The sequence below is a fragment of the Budorcas taxicolor genome, chromosome 1, assembly GCF_023091745.1.
Source record: "Budorcas taxicolor isolate Tak-1 chromosome 1, Takin1.1, whole genome shotgun sequence".
Taxonomy (NCBI): domain Eukaryota; kingdom Metazoa; phylum Chordata; class Mammalia; order Artiodactyla; family Bovidae; genus Budorcas; species Budorcas taxicolor.
Genome location: NC_068910.1, coordinates 189,393,417 through 189,412,555, shown reverse-complemented (window position 1 = coordinate 189,412,555; position 19,139 = coordinate 189,393,417). Strand labels below are relative to the sequence as shown.

Below are 19,139 nucleotides of genomic sequence, written 5' to 3'. Positions count from 1 at the left end.
AATAATAATCTGTCTTATAGGGTAAATTCAAATGAGGAGATATATATAAAGACACATGCTAGACATTCACAAAATGTTGTGATCATTACTATTGTTCAGTCGCTAAGTTTTGTCTCACTCCCTGCAACCCCACAGACTTCAGCATGCCAAGCTTCCCTGTCCTTGACTATCTCCCGAAGTTTGCTCAGACTCACGTCCGTTGAGTTGGTGATGCTACCTAACTATCTCACTATTATTCAGTTCAGTTCAGTCGCTCAGTCATGTCCGACCCTTTGCGACCGCATGGACTGCAGCACATCAGGCTTCCCTGTCCATCACCAACTCCCAGAGCTTGCTCAAACTCAAGTGCATCAAGTCAGTGATGCCATCTAACCATCTCATCCTTTCATCCCCTTCTTCTCCTGCCTTCAGTCTTTCCCAGCATCAGGGTCTTTTCCATTGAGTCAGTTCTTTGCATCAGGTGGCCAAAGTATTGGAGCTTAAACTTCAGCATCAGTTCTTCCAATGAATATTCAGGACTGATTTCCTTTAGGATTGACTGGTTTGATCTCCTTGCAGTCCAAGGGACTCTCAAGACTCTTCTCCAACACCACAGTTCAAAAGCATCAGTTCTTTGGCACTCAGCCTACTTTATGGTCCAGCTCTCAAATCCATCATGACTACTGGAAAAACCATAACTTTGACTAGATGGATCTGTGTTGGCAAAGCAATGTCTCCTTTTTTGCTGTTTAGGTTGGTCATAGCTTTTCTTCCAAGGAGCAAGCATCTTTTAATTTCATGGCTGCAGTCACCATCTGCAGTGATTTTGGAGCCCCCAAAATAAAGTCTGTCACTGTTTCCAGTTTTCCCATCTATTTGCCATGATGGGACTGGATGCCATGATCTTTGTTTTTTGAATGCTGAGTTTTAAGCCAGCTTTTTCACTCTCCTCTTTCCCTTTCATCAAGAGGCTCTTTAGTTCCTCATTATCATTACTGTCATCATTAGTATTTCTCTACTCCAAACAACATGTGACCTCCATTGTAATTCCCCTTAATGATTATGAGGGAAAAAAAAAGAGGAGTAGTGATCAAGAGTGTGGTCTGGGCACGGTCTGTCTCTTGGTTTCATTCCCTGGGTTTGACCTTGGCTCTACTTCCTAGTTGCATGACCTTGGGCTTATGCTGTCTAAGCTTTTTTTTTTCCCCAGGAAAAATAGCATCTGTGTGATATGACCATTGTGAAGATTAAATGAGGTATTACATGTAAAACAAGTAGGAGGGGGCCTGACGTATCACCAGTACTGGGTAGATTGTTAATCATTGCGTTTTTTTTGTTGGAAATCAACCCTACCTATTCTGACTTATTTTTGTCAATGGAGTTGACATTCTCCAGGGTTTCCAGGACAAAACTTTGGGGTCGTCTTTTGATTTTCTCCTCTTGTTTATCTCATAGAACCAACCAATCACTGAGTCCTAGAGGGTCTTCTACGTTGACCTCCTTTCTGACTTTCTCCTACAGGTCATTATCACAGTTTTCTTTGATTTCACTCTTCCTCTTCTCATTCATTCTTCATACCAGTTCCTTATTTATGTTTTAAACACAAGACCTTCAGTGTGTCATGATCCTTGGAGAAAACTTCAGTTGCCTACTGTGGACTATAGAGAGTGGCCCTCCAAGGTACTCCACAAGCTGACTTCTCTGCACTTGTGTCTGCTTATTTTGCACTGCACACCAGCCCGAGCTCTAAGGCCCTCTCTGAGACAACTGCTATAGGTCATGTCAGTGCCCCCCACGGTCCCCCACTCCTGACCTTTGTGAATGCTGATCTTCTCGTGAATCACCTATGTGGTCTTTGCCTGCATCTTACCTATCTTTCAGGTCAAGCCTAAGTCCCACCCTGCATGTAAATACTGCTTTTCAGGTTATTTTCCAGAATCATCAGATTGGCCAAGAGTCTACTGGACTTTTCCAGATATGGTGGCATCATCCTTATATTTTTATAACCATAATAAGGTGGCTGCAGCTTTAGCACTCACTTTCTATCCAACTCTTTCTGTAGAGCTTGTCTTTCCAAGCCTGTCATTAGTTGGAGGCAGGGTCCATGTTTTATTCATATTCTGACTTACCTGAGAAAGCTTTAGTAGAACCTGGGCTTTTAGCAGTTGCTCAGTGAACTGTTGGGTCAGTCCTCATGGAAAAAGAGTCCAACATTTTGCTTTCTTTGCCTTGATCCCTGACCCCTCTTCCACCATTCTTCTTTAGTCCTTCCCTTTTCCCCAAGATCTCTAATCCTTTGCCCTGCCTCCTCTCTCTGGACTCTGTTAAGCCCACATACTTGACATTAGCCTTCTGGTTCCTCCTAGAATCTGACATTTTTGTCCCATGTAACTGCTGTGAGTGAGGAGACCACCAGACAAGCTTCTTTCCCTGACTCAAGTTCTCTAGAAACTCTACCCATCCTCCCGCCCCTCTATTGAAAAAGAGAGAGTAGGATGACATAATTGCCTGGATATGGCAAGCATCATTTCTAAGTTGCTTGCTGTTCTTCTTCCATAAAATAGCTATGGATGCTCGTTTAAACCCACAGTGATTCTTGACTCAGCCAACCCTCTGAACTAGTGATTGATACGAGTTTAAAAAGGATGCAGAGAATACTTAGTAAGTCACTCTTGAGTCAATCCTATTTTATTCTTGACATTGGATATTCACTTCTTCCTCTTGATCTTAATATAGCCAAGCCTGATATCCCCCTGGCCACCTGTATTCTTAGGTGGGAATTTTTAAAGACTGTTGATATCCTGGGATCAGACAGTATGAGCAGTGCTAGAATTGGCAGGAAAAGAGCCTGGGCCACTCTTCCACTGGTATCAGCCTATGCTTCAGAATCAAGATGGCCCCAGTGGCGCTGTACTACGCTTGGATAAGACTGTCTAGCCATTTCCTGGTCTGGAGTTTGTTAGTCCTCAGAAACATCCCAAGGATATTGCCTGCTCTTAACAGTCCCCAGCTTCCCACACACAGACAAAGGATATCAGTGCCGTGACAACAGCATATGCAGACCCCATGGCAAATGAGCCGGCGAAGATCCCCAGGAAATTCCCCACGGACTGGAAAAATGCTGCGGCATCAAATGTGTTTGGATTCTCCTTGGGACTGTAAATGGATATAGAACTGAAAAGAGAAGAGGGTGAAGGTTAGTCAGGGACTCCCATCTCAAGGCCCAAACACCAGAAGTCAGAATTTAGCACCCAATTTTGGGAAAGACACCTTCTCCTATGAGGTTAGGTGCTGGTTGGAAGCATTCAGTGGCAACAGATGAGGACAAGGAGAGGCGGAGAAGGCAGAAAGCTTTCCCGTTCCTTACAGCCCAATCCCCTGGTATCCATATATTGTTGCCAGTCAGTAAACATTTTTATATTGGAAGGGTCGTAAAGAATATTGTTTCTGAGCAAACTAGGCATTAAAACATGGTAGGTATAGATAGAATCTGCTGAGGAGATAGATAACTGTGAATTATTTAGTGGCCATATGTCTTCGGTGCTGTTATATATTCACAAATGTTCCTGATAAAAAGTGCACTTTTATGGCCTGTGCACAAATGGGCAATACAAATCACAGCATGCACAAAATATTCTGCCGTGATCTTGTCATAAACCACAAAGCATTGCTCCTCTCCAGTGTAACCCTTCAGAAACAGAGCCCAGACGACATTCAGAGCATCACAGGATTAACCTCTGGGGAGAGACAAAACCCTCATTTTCCCACCGAAACAAATGGCAGCAGCTGCCTGAGGTCATCTTTTATGCCCCGATTCTGGGGGCTGACAACAGATTTATATCCACAGAGAAGAATCAATCCACCAATAGGTGGTTTGTTCACTGAAATATTTTTGAAGACGTCATGTTTGCTGTTTTTTTTCAGCCAGGGCCTCACATCCTACAGTGTTGATGTAAAGGACAAGGTGTGACCTACTTTAGGAAACATGAGCTCCATCCTGTAGCATTAACACGACAGATGTGCTAGAACCAGCAGTGTTGGGGAGACTAGTAAAGTCCCTTTTCAGGTTTTTTTATTTTTATTTTAATACAAGTTCTTTAAAACTAATCAGACAAAAGCAAGAGTTTCTCAGCAGCTTCTGGAAGGAACTTTGTAGCCCTGTAGAGAGCAAAGAGGATACCAGACACACTGGCTTGAGATTAGACAGGTATTTACAGAGATGTAACTGAATCTTTTATGGCTTGGACAATTAAAGTATCTTAACTCTCTGACCTGACTTTTTGTGTCTGGAGACTAAGAGAGTTAAGAGAGAGCAGGGAAAGTGGATTCCAGTTCTCCTCCAGGAAAATGTGTGGCATAAAAAAGGTAGTTTTAAATGTTTCTAGTTTTTCCCTGGATGTCTTTAAACCCCCAAAGTAGGCCAAACACTTCTGCTTTGATCACGTAATTGGATAAGGAAGATAAATGTGGATCTCAAATGGAGCCCTGAAATGTATGCGAGAAAGGGATTGCCTTTGAAGTGTTTTTCTTTTCGTAAAGTGTTGTGCTTTGCAGGAAAAAGGAAACGCAAACCCACATTTGGGTCCTTTGTGGCTGACAGTCCTGGGAAAGGGTGTAAAACCCATGGGCATTCTGAAATTCAGTGTCCACAGCTGTGTGTGTGTGAGTTGATATGAACATATTTCTTCATTTCAATGAAGAAATGATAGTGACGAGAAAACATTTCAGTTGTAGTCTGCCTTTGAAACACAGGTTTTTGCACAGTCACTCTTTTGTAAATAATTCTATTAATTCCTAAGGTTGCTCCCAGCAAATCTGATCCTTAGAACAAGCATCTCTCCACCCCCATCTTCACCTTCACACTCCCCAGAAGTGTTTTCTCTGTCCTGATGCTTCCCCAGCTTGAAGTAGCACCATCACATTTTTTGGCCATATTCTGTATGATTATTTATGTAATGTTTGTTTTTAAACCAACTCATTTTTATTCAAATGCAAAACTGAAGTGTTAGTTGCTCAGTCATGTCTGACTTTTGCAACCCCATGGATTACAGCCTGCCATGCTGGTCTGTCCATGTGATTTCCCAGGCAAGAATACTGGAGTGGGTTGCCATTCCCAGTGCCATTCCCACTGGAGTGGTAGCAAAGAAGGAGTCAGAGAATTGAGGGTGTGTAAAGGTAGAATCCCAGGTGGCTCAGATGGCAAAGAATCTGCCCATCAATACAGGAGATGCATGTTCGATCCCTGGGTCTGGAAGATCTCCTGGAGGAGGAAATGGCAGCCCACTCCAGTATTCTCGCCTGGGAAATCACATGGACAGAGGAGCCTGGTGGGCTACACAGTACATGGGGTTGCAAAAAAAGCAAAAAGTGACTAAACAACAAGAAAGGTAGAAGCACAGAGTTATGGCAGGAGACTGGGAGCACGTGTATGCGCCCTGGTGGAGGGTAAAGGCAGGTAGATGGCATCACTCAAAACTTTAAACCCCACGTTAAGAATATACACAAAGCCCTCACATTTACATAATGCTTAGTCCTCTTATGCCTGCCTCATAACTGTGCTTGATCTGGTAACAGCTCTGCCAGGTAATTAGGGCGCGTATGTTTATCTTTCCTCCCCTTGCCTTTTTTTTTTTTTTAATAGATTTTTTTTTTTAAATTTTAAAATCTTTAATTCTTACATGCTTGCCTTTTTAAAAAATAAAATACAGAAACTAAGAGTCAGGGAAATAAAGATCTATAGTCACTAAGTTCCAAATGTAGATTTCTTCTTTCTACCTTGCGAAAGTGATTTGTTAGGAGGAAAACCTAAACCCGCGTCAGCATAGCTGAGTGTGGCTGTGATATAAGAGCAATTGGAGTTCAGGTATCAGAGCCTTACATTTCATGCCTGGATGGGACTCGGGCAGCGCCCTCACAAGTACGGGCAGAGTGCAGAACATGCTGTGTGTGGGGGCGACAGCACCCTCTCTCCCATTCTACGAGCAAGCAAGAGATGGGGCTTCTCCTGGCAACCTGCTTTTGTGTCTGGCTTCTGCTCCAGCACTTAAGCTTTGTGGGGTCTGGCCTGGGTCTTGTTCTTTGTATGCCTAGGACGCAGGCCCATGGCATACTATATAAAGTCTGAGGAAATGAGGGCAGGCTGACTGGAAGTCAGAGGGGAACAAGGAAGAAATGCAGGAAGAGGGGAGTCTCGCCAAAATGAGTCGTCTTTAAAATAAATCATCATCTACAGATTTTTATTAGGCATTGAATTGACAATATGTAGATATAATGAAAATAGTGAAGGACAGGGGAGCCTGGCATGTTGCAGTCCATGAGGTTGCAAAGAGTCGGACAGGACTGAGAGACTGAACAGCAACAATATGTTGTCCTGTTGTGGTTACTTTTAAGATCATCAATTCAAGCCTGAAGGGGACACTTGAGATTCTTGAGCTTCAAAGATCTGATCCTTCTTGGCTGTATGGCCTTGGGTGAGTTACTTCATCACTCCGGTTCTGTTTCAAAGTCTATGAAATGGACAGAGTAGTACTTATGCTCCAGAAGTGTGCGAGGATATGAGGTATATTTAAACACACACACACACACATATATATATATATATGGACTTCCCTAGGGTACCCAGTGGGTAGGACTCTGCACTTCCACTGCAGAGGGCACAGGTTCGATCTCTGGTCAGGGAACTAAGATCCCACATGCTACAAGACCAAGAATAAATAAATAAATAAATAAATGAGATGAAAAAAACCCCAAACTCCTACATATTTATCTTATGGGTTGTAGGGCCATTCACTGAGTGCTGATGGTGTGCACAAAAAATAAGACTCTCAAAGAATGTTGCCCATCATCATCGTGCTAAGACCGTCCGCAGGCTCACAATGACAGACAGCAGAGTGCAGAGGCTGAACCAGGCCTCGGTTCCAGGTATGGGCTGATGGGGTGTGGCTCCCCTCCACCCACACAGTGCTGCAGAGGACCTAGTCGCTTCTGCATGGGAATGGAAGGGTCTCGAGGGCGGAAATGGCCATAGAAGTGATGCTAGTTGGTTTTGTGTGGAGCTCTTGGCTCCATGGATGAAGGAGGAGAGGAGCATCCTCAGCAGCCTGGACAACGATGTGCTCCAGGACAAGGACAGGCCAGTACACCGAGCTTGAGTCACATCTCTCCAGGTTTCACCGAGGACAATCTTCAGGCAAAACTCTTTGGCTTCTGGTGAGAGATGAGGCCAAGAAAGAAGGGGCCTTATAGCCCAGGGATGTTGAATTTCTTCTGACTGCCCGGATTTTAGGAAATTATTCCTCCAGATTTGACGCCCTGGCAAAGGAGGCATCTTTCTGGGCTCCAGTTTTCAGCTGCAACACAAAGCCTCTAGATTACGGAGCAGCAGCTACAGAGGGTGTTTTCAGAAACAACCAAGGGTTTGGGTAGTGTGTGTAGTTTTCCAACCTCAGTCTGACACAGGAAGGACGATCACGTTCCAGCCAGCCCTACTGCTGGTTTCAGCACTTTGAACTTAAAAAGTAAATCCCTCCTCCCGTGCACCAAGGGAGCCAGTTGAACCATTAGTGGATGCAAATACCAGACTGGGAAGAGGTGGGGAAGAAGAACTGGACTTTGTGGTGCTTGCTGTATGGGACACCACTCTGAAGATGCACTGTTTATAGCATAATCTGGTGAAGGTAGATCTGTGATATGCAGATTTCTGGAAAAGAATATTTGAGTTGGATACAACCAATATCCTTGAAAATAACATGACCAGAACTACACAGTGGTGTTTAAATATTCATCTTCTAAATTGGAAATAAGGCCAGGTTATTGATTCATTCTGTTCAGGAACAGATTATTCAGCAAAAACTAGTTTGATGATCATGTATTGCATCCAGTCTCAGAAATAAATGTGCGTATCTTTTATTCAAAATTTTTGAAATGGATTAAATAGCCTACATTCCTTTGAAGAGAGCAACATGAATAAGGATCACAGTGCTCACTGTATCATTTAAGGTTCACAGAGATGACTGAGACTCCAGTGTTCTCAACAACCCATCTTTTCATCTTTCCGACGTTCATACAGGGAACCCTCTGGCAGCTTAGGTAGTGTTAAGAGCATCGTACCTGAATCTGAGATCTGGGTGTGAATCTCGACTCTGCCACTTACCGGCTGTGTGACCTTGACCAAATTACTTAGACTATATGCCCTTCAGTTTCTTATGATGATGATTAAAAATGATAATAAAATGATGGCAATAATAAATAGACCTATCACATAAGGTTGCTATGAGAATTCAATCAATTAATGTTTATAAAGCATTTGAAATGGTACCTGGCACAAAGTCAAAACTAGATAAGCATTTCTTAGGTAAGTCATCCTTCTTCAAACAACCCCTCCTCCTCCTCCTCTTTTTACTTTGTCCTCTTCTTGCCCTGCATCCTCTTCCTCCTTTTGCTTCTTCTTGTCCTTCTTCATCGTCTGTTCTTTCCCTCTGTCTCTTTCTATTGAACTGAGAGATTGGTTTAGTTCTAAAAGAAGTATCCCAAACTAGATGTCCAATCAGTACTACCTCAAGCAAATTAGAACTGAGATGCCATTAACTGTCTCACACTGACTAGTCCCTGGTCTAGAATCTCTGGGTATCAGGTATCATTTGATCTTACAAACTGTTTTGTATATAATGGAATGTGGTGCATGTTCTCAGTAAATGCCAGTGATGAGGAAGAAAGAGAAAGAGGTAAGGAGGAGAAGAAAGAAGAAGAGGAAGCAGGGGGAAAAGTGTTGCAATCGAGCTGAGAGTGACGATGAGATCATGTACGGAAAGCAGTCTGTAAATGGAACCACCATCCCTGCTGCCAATGACCCCTTCCAAAATGCAGTGCATCTCCCCACTCTGGATCCTACTGAGTCATCTCTCCTGTTTCTTACAATCTTTTCAAGACCACCCAGTCTCCATCACCACTCCCTCCTGTTACTTGTCACTGCTACTGCGAAATTATTTCCCCCATAATTAAAGACACTACTCAACAACCTCAAGCTCCCAGGCAGCCATTCTTTCCTAAAGATGCTATCCCTCTGACTGGTCCTCCCAGCTCCCACAAGCCACTCACGGTCCTGAGTGTCTGATTGCAACAATCTACTTCTGTGTCTCCCAGTTCAGTCTCACTTCTCCTGTTAACATGAATCAATGCCCCTTTAAAACTTTAAAAGGAAAGTTTTAAACAAATAGATTGCATTCCTTTTAGAATTTCTATGAAAGTCATCAAGAAAAAAATGGGAAGATGATTACCATACCCAAAGATGTACCAAATGCACTTCCGTTTTCTCTGCCAAGTCTTTAATCCATAACAGAAAATATTTAAACCACTGGCCCAAGTTTATTACAGAGTTCTTGATTAGTTGGGACATATATAGGATTTTTTTTTTTTTCTAATCACTACTTCCAATTGTACTATATCAAATCCTTCTTTGTGCTGGATATATAGTTCTATTAATGATGTCTTGGTCAAATTCCATTATTCAGTTCCTTTCAGTTATCTAAACTAGTGCTGTCTAGCTTAAAACCGAAATCTTCAAAGCAAGATTCTTCTCCCTGCAGAATATTCTAAAGCAGAGAGCAGGATGATTTGAAAGGGAGGAGAGACGGAGATGTCCCTTTACTCCCTCTTGGGCACCAGCGCCCCCTGGTGTCAGAGACATGGAGGAAGGACGGGAGCCAAGCTGTCCACCTTTTGCTTGGCCACCATGGACAGGGTCCCTGATCCCACTCTTGTTCCTGCTTGGTCCCTTTCTTGGAGGTCCCTGCTCTCATGGTGACACCTCCATTTTATTAAGAATCCCACCCCCCGCCACTCCACAGGGGCCACTCAATTTTCCTTCTGCCCCACCAGCTATACACATTCCCAGCCCTTTTCTACGGCTTGGATTAGGGGCCACTTGGGCAGATCAGTGGCTCTCACCTTTCTCCTGATCTGTAGTCCTCCTATTTGGGGCAGCACCGAACTCCGTCCATGGACCATGGACCACTGCTCTGGGTGGGCTGACCTTGCCCACTCCCCAGACACATCAAAACAGGGAGCCGTGCTGACACAGAGGGTTCCAGCTGATTCCTTCAGCAATCTGTAGGCCAGTCCCTGTGTTCCGCATCCCCACGCCAAGAAGCCACACCCAAGATCTCCCTTCCCTGCTCAGTTCTGAGAGGGCCTCAGGCCCTCTGCAGCTTCCTCCGCTGGGGATAAGCTGGAAGTCTTCTTCTTGCAGGCAGCCCTCATCTGTTTGGGTGATTCTAATGGGGTTCCTTCCACTTGACTTACGGGAGAGGAAGCTCCCTCATGGGGAGGGCTAACAGCTTCATACCTCAAACACTGCCCTCTCTCCAAGGAGGCCCCCTTTCATACAGTTATTTGAGACCAAGAAGATCGGGTAGGAATTGGAGGAAACAAGGCCAATTCTTTTGCCAGTGAAGGCTGTTGAGAGGTATATGTTTCTTACTGCTGGGGAGCCCTGCTACTCCTTTTAGTATGGATGCATTTCGCTACTTTTGTTTTCAGTTCTGCTCCTTACACCCAATTTGGAAAACAGGAAAAAGCTCATAGGCTGACACATTTTGTGACCTTTATTCTGGGTGCTTCTAGTTTCTTTTCTCCCTAGCTATCTAGAGTTGCCTTGTTATTATGCTCTGAAGGATACATTTTAGGGAGAAATACAACAGGGAAGGGTGATGGAAATTGGTAAAACTGCTGTCTGGTTGGCCCTGAGTGTCACAGGTAAGATACAATGTAGAAGAAAAACTAATTACAGTGCTATTTTGCGTTTAAAATTTTTATCTTCCCCCTAAAAAGAAACAAGTGGATCCTTATCTATTATTTATCTTTTAATAACTGTACCAACCTCCCCTTTCTCAAGAAGTTGCTTAATAATGAATAAGGAATTGATTTTTATGGGGCCAAGAATTGTGTGTACACATCAGAATTCATCCTGGCATCTGCTCGCCCATTATTCTGGCTTATGTTCTGCCAAAGGCCGCTGAAGCTCTGTCAAGAGAACCTGCTGTAAAACATAATGACTTCAGGAATTGGGGGCATTCCAGGCACCCTGGGAGGTTAGAAGAGCTGCCTCTTAATAATAAGAGGTTCTGGCCAGAAGTGTGCTGAGCTTGAGTTAGAACCAGGGTTTTACCTTCCCCAGGGCTAAAGACCCTGTAGGGCAAAGAGCTATGTTTGGGGAGGCACATTAATTAACTCTTTCAGCGTCTAAGGGATTGTTTGGTTAATGACTGCTGCCTAAGAATCCAAATTCACTCCAAAGAGTGATTTTCCAAATCCTTGCTTGACTAATACCATTTTGATATCTGGCACAACAGAAAAAAAGGCAAGGAGAATTCTGTGGGACGTATGAGTTCGTATATCATCGCTGCCCTCAGAATAATACAATCTCAGACTGAATTAGCAGATTCTTCCCACCAACAAATATTTCTCGAGCACCTACTACGTGCAGACTTTGTTCTAGATGCTAAAGATACAGCAGGAAATACAGCAAAGCTTCTGACCTCATGTTCCTGACATTCAAGGGAAGAAAACAACATAATAAATAGCTCAGCAAATAGATATTTGATTTAAGGACAGAGACAGAAAAGAGAAGGAAGCAGCATGAGAGCACGGAAGAGGCAGTGATGAGGGTGCTGGTTTAGTTAGGGTGGTCAGGAAAGCCTCTGAAAAGCACTATTGAATGGAGTCCTATATGAAAACGATGGGAGGGCTTTCTAGTCTCTGAAGCAGAGGCGGTGGCTAGAGGGAAATGGGCAGCGGAAGAGTGGTAGGAGACAGGCTGAGATCGGGCTGGGACCAGGTCTTGTGGAAGCTTCCAGGACATTGTTAGGACTTCGATTTTCCTCTAATGGTGAAAGGGCATCTAACGGAGGGTTCAGGGTAGGGGAGCATGTTTTAGAACATTCCAGGTGAAGGCTGCGTTAGTAAGAGAAGAGGAAGCTGGACGGGAGTGGGCATGATCTCGTTGTACTCTCCCACGGCTGCAGCAGACCAGGCCTTTCTTCACTGGAGTGGATACCACCATCTGAATGAAAGCTGGAAAAACCACAGCAGCTCACAGGAGGAAGAGCAGGATGGTGGGGGGAAGATGTAAGCGAGGAGGAGAGTTTAAATGATAGATGATGAATTTAGCAGAAACAGGTACAGTGAGCTGGCCTCAATATTTATGTTTCCAGAAGGATAGATAAAGTCCACAAGTAAAACATCAGAGGGAGAAGGATTTCAGCTTTATATTCTATTTCAGAAATTTCCTAACTCTTAGATCTGATGGAAACTGAAATGGGATCTTCAAAAGGCAAGTTCCCTGTCACTGGCGATGCTTAAGCACAGAACGAGAGCATTGCCTGTCAGGGTGCTATGGAGAATATTCATGCACTACTAGACTGTGTGGGATAACATGGCCTTGAGGAGCCTCCCGCCCCCAGAAGCACTGACTCTCTATTTTCAGCATTTTCCAAAACTCTCGGGTGAGGGATAGGGGACTTGCTTCTCTGTGCTACTCAGATCCTGCCGCTGGAAACGGCTGAGCATTCAGCAAGCAAAGGGCAGTACTTCAGTGGAGATGCAAAGAAGACGCCGATGATTTACGTTGGAGCCAGGTTGATCGCGACATCAAGAACAGTTACAAATTTCAGAAGGGAATAAAGTCTTTGACAGATTCCTAAGTGACTCTGGTCCATTAAGTTCCAACTCTAAAGTGACAAAGAGAGCTCTGAGCTTAAAATTGGTTAAAAGGGAAGAAGAGTTAAAGGAGGTTTGTTATGAATTATATGTGCATTTTCTTTGAAAGGAGATCTTAAATTACTTTGCAATTTAGCTTGAAAAGTCTTGTCAGAATTGAATTAGTCTGCAGGCTTTGAGAAATTTTTTCTTATACCTAATATTGGGAGGAAAGTGAATTTGAGATAGTTTTAAAGATAGAAGTCACTTGCAAATATTCTCCTTATTTCATTTTCTTTCTTCCTTTACTAAAGCAGAAACAAGAATTTGAATCCCACTACTGTGAGCCTATTTAAAAGAGAGAGAGAGAGAGGGACTAATTCTCATGATCTGATGTGAACTTCAACCTGTTTCCAACTTTTAGTTGCTTTAATCCTTACTAATGAAACCTTAGCTCCAAAGAGTACTGTGATGTATGAAACTTTTAGTCATAATAGATAGAAAAAGATGGAGAAGTAGGTTAATAGTCACTAAAGATGGAAAGCTAGCTAAAATTAAATATAATCATTAATATGCACAAGAAAGACCAAATATTAATCCTCAAGGCTGAAATGGAGAAGGGGGTCAGGTGTTCCAACACTGACTGAACACTCAAAATACTTATTATTCCCTGCCTTTTTTTTTTTTTTTTCTTTTCGCTATGGAGCATTCACTACGTGTCAAGTGCTGGTTTAACATTTTAATAAACATTGTCTCACTTAACACTCACTGTGACCCCCTGAAGTTGGTGCTATTTTGATTTACATTTTATAGATGAGGAAACTATGGCTTAGAGAAATTGTGGTGGTGGTTTAGTCATTAAGTCATGTCTGACTCTTGTGACCCCATGGACTATAGCCTGCCAGGCTCTTCTGTCCATGGGATTCTCCAGGCAAGAATACTGGAGTGGGTTGCTGTGACCTTCTCCAGGGGATCTTTCCAACCTAGGGATTGAATCCGGGTCTCCTGCACTGTAGGCAGATTCTTTACCAACTGAGCTACAAGGGAAGCCCCTTAGAGAAATTAAGTAACTGTGTATTTCACCTCATTTAATCCTTCTAACAATCTAATGAAGCATATATTTACATTTTGGACATAAACAGACTCAGGGATGGTAAATTATTTGCCCCAAGTAACTCTTACTGGAATAGTAGGCACTAAACTCAGGTCTCACTAGTAGGCACTCAACTCAGGTCTCACTAGTGAAAGCGCATTTACAATACAATAGAAAGTAGGAGCACTTAGATTCATTGCTTGAGTGTGTGCACAGATAAATAACTCAACAAGCATTTCACCTTCATAGGATGGAGGCAAGGACTACTCTTCGAAGATTTTAGGACTTTAGTGCTGGAAGGCTGCAGTCCATGGGTTCGCTGAGGGTCGAACACGACTGAGTGACTTTACTTTCACTCTTCACTTTCCTGCATTGGAGAAGGAAATGGCACCCCACTCCAGTGTTCTTGCCTGGAGAATCCCAGGGACCGGGGAGCCTGGTGGGCTGCCATCTCTGGGGTCGCATGGGGTTGGACACAACTGAAGTGATTTAGCAGCAGCAGTGCCTCCCTGGTGGCTCAGTGGGTAAAGAACCCACCTGCCAATGCAGAAGACGTGAGACACGCGGGTTTGACCCTGGGGTCGGCCAAATCCCCTGGAGAAGGGTATGGCAACCCACTCCAGTATTCTTGCCTGGACAATTCATGGACAGAGGAGCCTGGTGGGCGACGGTCCACGGGGTTGCAAAGAGTCGGACAGGACTGAGCACATATGCACACACGGCGTGGTGCTAATTTGTAATAAAAAAATTGCATTAGTGAACATAATCATTTTGATATGAGTGGTTTTGCTGACTGCCATGCTGCTTACAGGCCAGGACTCCTTCGTGGAGGCCTCTTCTGCATATGGAAATGAGCTTGTTATGAAACTACATACACTTTGTGCCTTTTGGTGGCCATACCAGCACCAGTTCAAGTTTCACATCATCTCCTACAGTTGTTCACCCTGTGTGACTACTGTCTCTTTATAGTAATTATCTGTGTTACAGTGTCTTCATCTAAAAAGTGGTGATAACAATTGTGCCTCCTTCACAGAGTGGAGATTCATTGGGTTAATATACATATAGTGCTTCCACTTGGAACACAGAAAGCACTCCATAAATGATAGCTGTTATTAACCGTTGTTACTGTTATTTGTATTAATTATTGTTAGAGTGATTACTGTGTTTTTCACCATTTTCTCAAAAGAAGTCAATAAAAACTGAACTTTATTTCTAAAAATATAGCGCATTTAGAATTCCAATTAATGTGTCAGAACATTTCAAGAATCTTTTGAGGTGGAATGAGTAATACATTTAGAGTTAGATCAAATGCTGAATTCATCTTTTTCTTAATGAGGCATGTAAAGCAGAAGATTTCTGGGATAGTATCAAAGAAGGAGATGCATGTAGATTGCTAACAATAGTTAAGACCAAAAGATCCATGGTTGTCTTGCAAATCCAACAGAGCCAAGCTTCTAGTAACCTTGCTGGAGTAGGGGACATCGAGGCAGACATACCACAGAAATCTCATTGCTAAGTCTGTTAGTTACTCAGTTGTGTCCGAATCTTTGTGACCCATGGACTGTAGCCCATCAGGCTCCTCTGTCCATAGAATTTTCCTGGCAAGAATACCTGAGTGGGTTGCCATTTCCTCCTCCAGGGGATCTTCCCAACCCAGGGATTGAACCTGCGCTTCCTGTATTGAAGGCAGATTTTTTAACTTATCGCTATATCTAAAGCCAAAAAAAAAAAAAAAAAAAGAAAAGAAAAAAACATGAATAGAAATTGTCTGATAAAGTTGTGTGGAATTGCTGATCAGCAACAATCTAGGAAAAATCATGAAACCTATGGCACTTGCTTTCATGGCAATCATCAGTCCACAGCTCACTGCAAGCCACATAGAGATGAAAAGAATTCAAAAACAGGCACTTGCTTGCATCGGAGCCTGCAGTGCTTCATAAATGTTGTGTGCTGAGGACAGAGATGAGGGGCTGAATGAAACGCTAGCTGCCTCTGGTTGGGTTAAAGGACTTCTCATAGATAAGGTCCTATGAAAAGCTTTCCTAATCTGGGCACCTTTCATTCCTGTGTTAAACAAACTCACTCAGATTATAAAGAGCTTTCTGAGAGGGTCTGATGGAGTTTCACCTGGGGACAAGCCAACTCCTAGAAAATATTTGCACTGATCAACTCATATCCCCAGATCCTTCTCCTGTTCTTCTATTTATTAGCAATTAAGTGAGCATCTGCCTCCCAAATCACAACTTAATTGAGAATCTGCATCCATCTTTTTAGAGTTGCAGATAATTTCACTTGAGCACAAGTTTATCTTTGGGGGCAAAGCACACAGTTATCTTCTTAAACTAATGCATTTTACCAAAGCAGTTGCCTCTCCTCTACAGATTTTGATTTTGTGTTTGAGGCATGGAAGCTGTGGACCAATAAATCTTACCAAAGAGGGTTTTCCTTTCACATAATGCCTTTAAATTACATTTTATGTGTGTAGCAGTTGCTATAAAGTATATATTGCAGAATGCAATGTTCCACAGTAGAGTCATCTCTGATACTGCATCTTCAGGACACAGCTTTGTCTGGGACAAGAATGTATATTTTACAGTATATTTGAATCTCTAAGCCAATACAGCTTGTACAAATTGAGAGATTTCTAACTCAGGTAATTAATAGACCTATCCCACCCATGTAATAAAGGTAGTTACTAAGACTTGGAGTCGGATGCCAAGCACCAGCATGAACACTTCATTTACCAAGGTCATTGATCAGCTGTGAAGCTCCTAGGGCTAGGACCTGGGGCCCTGAAACAGTCTGAAGATTCAAGAAGATGGTTTTTGCACATGTTGGAAGATAATTGGGGCTTCCCTGGTGGCTCAGACAGTGACGAACCTGCCTGCAGTGTGGGAGACTTGGGTTTGATTGCTGGGTTGGGAAGATTCCCTGGACAAGGAAATGGCAACCCACCTCAATATTCTTGTCTGGAGAATTCCATGGACAGAGGAACCTGGAGGGCTACAGTCCATGGGGTCGCAAAGAGTCAGACACAACTGAGCAACATACACTTTTACTTTCACTTCAAGCAGACAAAAGCTCAGAAGCTGGGGGAAATGTAGGCTGGAAGACCCAGTTGAGGACTGGGGTGGAGACAGTTCAGTGCAATGCTTCAAGTTAGAAACAGGTGAGCAAGCCACAGTGAATATATAAACAACAATCAACACAGCCAGGGGATTAATGATCGAAGGAGTCCAGGGATGGCTGTGAAGCCACATAAATGCACGCTTGCACTTCTCTGGAAGGAGAGTCCTTAACGTTCATACATCTTCTCCATTTAGTCCATGACCTCAAAAAAGTTGCACATCACTGCTGTGAGGATACGCAAATACGAATGGCAGAACAAGGAAGGAGTGGTCAGAAACTGAGGCCAACAATAACTGCAGAAGGTAAGATAAGAGAATCAGCTAACCGGAGCAAGGCACAGGGAACAGGAGTGAGATCATGGGGGAAACCCTATGTTTAAGCCATGGCCTTTCACACACTCTCTGCTCTGGTAGGGATCTTACATAGCTGCTGTGGGCTAGCAGGCAGTGGGAGAACATGAGTAAATAATGACATCTAAGTATCTCTGCAGAGAGAGGTGAGGTTTGGAGAGTTGTATTTACAGGGGAATAAATGACAGAGGAAGTATAGCAGATAACACTGTGAAGCATAAATTAACCGTGGCTTGAAACAATCCTCTCTGTTCATGGTCGAGCTTACGTCAACTTCATTGATTCGAAACATCCAAAGTCACGTGCCTGAACTTACTATCACCACCACCACCAGGGCTTGACTCTCCACAGGTCTATCAGAATGTGTGAGACACAACAGCTCCCAGGCTTTGTTTACTGCACCCAGGGCAAGATCTCCAAAAGACCCGATGTCTTTATTTATATGTCATGAGAACACATGGGAGAAACAGGGAATTGGGAGAGAAATGTGCCTTGATGGCTTAGCTGTGAAATAAGTAACATGTTGGTAACAAAATGCATTTGGGTTGCAGATGTCTGTTTCTGAGATGGGTTCAAAACTAGTGAATTGTTCATAGTGTTTGTAAGGGAAGAAACTGGTAGCCAGTGTGGGTCAGAAGGAGGAGCGGGTACAAGGTGCAGGAGGTGGGGCTCCTCCTAATTTGAAGGGCAAGTGACAGGTGGTGAAGGCTGCTTTTGAATAATTGCCACTTGCTCCTTTTATGGTAGGCAGCTCGTTCTTTCTCTGTCTGTCTCTTTCTCCAGTTTTTTGTTGTCGTTGTTGTATTTCTTCGGTCAGGTCCCTTGCATATCATTCTACCCACCACTTACTGAGTATGCTACCAGCTAGTGTTGAACTTTACTGAAGTGGGACTAAGGGGATATAGAAATCACAAAGTCTTTGAGAAAAAGGGCAGAATTATACCTCACCGTCTCCTCTGGATTAAATCTACTCACCAGATTTTTATTCAAACCTATCCCCACCTTCTTGGAAAATCCAATTTTTAAAAGAATGCTTCAGGGCCATTATTAGAAAGCATCCGAATGGAAACAGAAATGAGTGAGTAACAGGAGAGGAGAATGCCATTTAGATGAAGACAATAGAGGAGTGTGTGGCAGTCATACTCATCGTGTGTGTGTGTGTGTTAGAGAGAGAAAGGGACTTAAAAATTCTATTCTGAGAAATAGCAAAATCCATGCTTTTGTATGTTAAAAACCTGCTTTATCACTTAATGCTAATAAAACATTATCAGGAGGAGGTCACTGCATAATTAGAGATTATAGCACCATGGATGCATACGGGATGTGATCGTGAGGCCCCAGGTAGCCTCATCGCAGGAAAAGTATGATAATCCCCTCCGGCCTAATGCCAGAATTTGGGGACTGTAATGAAATGGAAAGTCTCAGGGAACTGGACAAGTGCCTCTGCCATCTTCTTCCCTGGAATTGCCTGACAGTTTAGGCCTTGGCACTAACCAAGGGGACAGTGCACAGGAAAGAGAACATTGCTTCTATTAAACCATTTACTTTTAAAACGTCCTGCCTTCAAACTTCTGGATTTAAAAAAAGAACTCAATAAATTACCAAAATGATGACAGAGAAAAAAAATAGTAACTTCTTTCTCTTCCAACCATAATAAAATAAACCAGCAAGATACCCAAAGGCAGTTTGTTGGTCAGTTGAGTGATCAGTCCGTGCAGGGCCAACATAATTTTAGAGTCTTAAATACTGAATTTAGAAAGCATAGATAGTCTGCTCCTGCAAAGTGCTCCGTGTTAAAATTCTATTGGACTTTGTGCTTTCCGCATTGCAATACTAATAGCTGCCGTTTATTGAAGGCCTCTTGCGAGCCAGAACTGTGATCAGCATTTCGTATA

The 19,139-nt window shown here is 43.2% G+C and overlaps 1 protein-coding gene across 1 annotated transcript in view; it reads right to left on the bottom strand.

Annotated features, from left to right (window-relative positions):
* The window catches only part of SLC9A9 (solute carrier family 9 member A9), a 648,823-nt gene that overhangs the window by 331,279 nt on the left and 298,405 nt on the right, over positions 1-19,139 (bottom strand). The window contains exon 7 of the mRNA XM_052640419.1: positions 3,015-3,153. Within this exon, the coding sequence (XP_052496379.1) occupies positions 3,015-3,153 (139 nt within the window). The remainder of the gene's footprint in view (positions 1-3,014; positions 3,154-19,139) is intronic.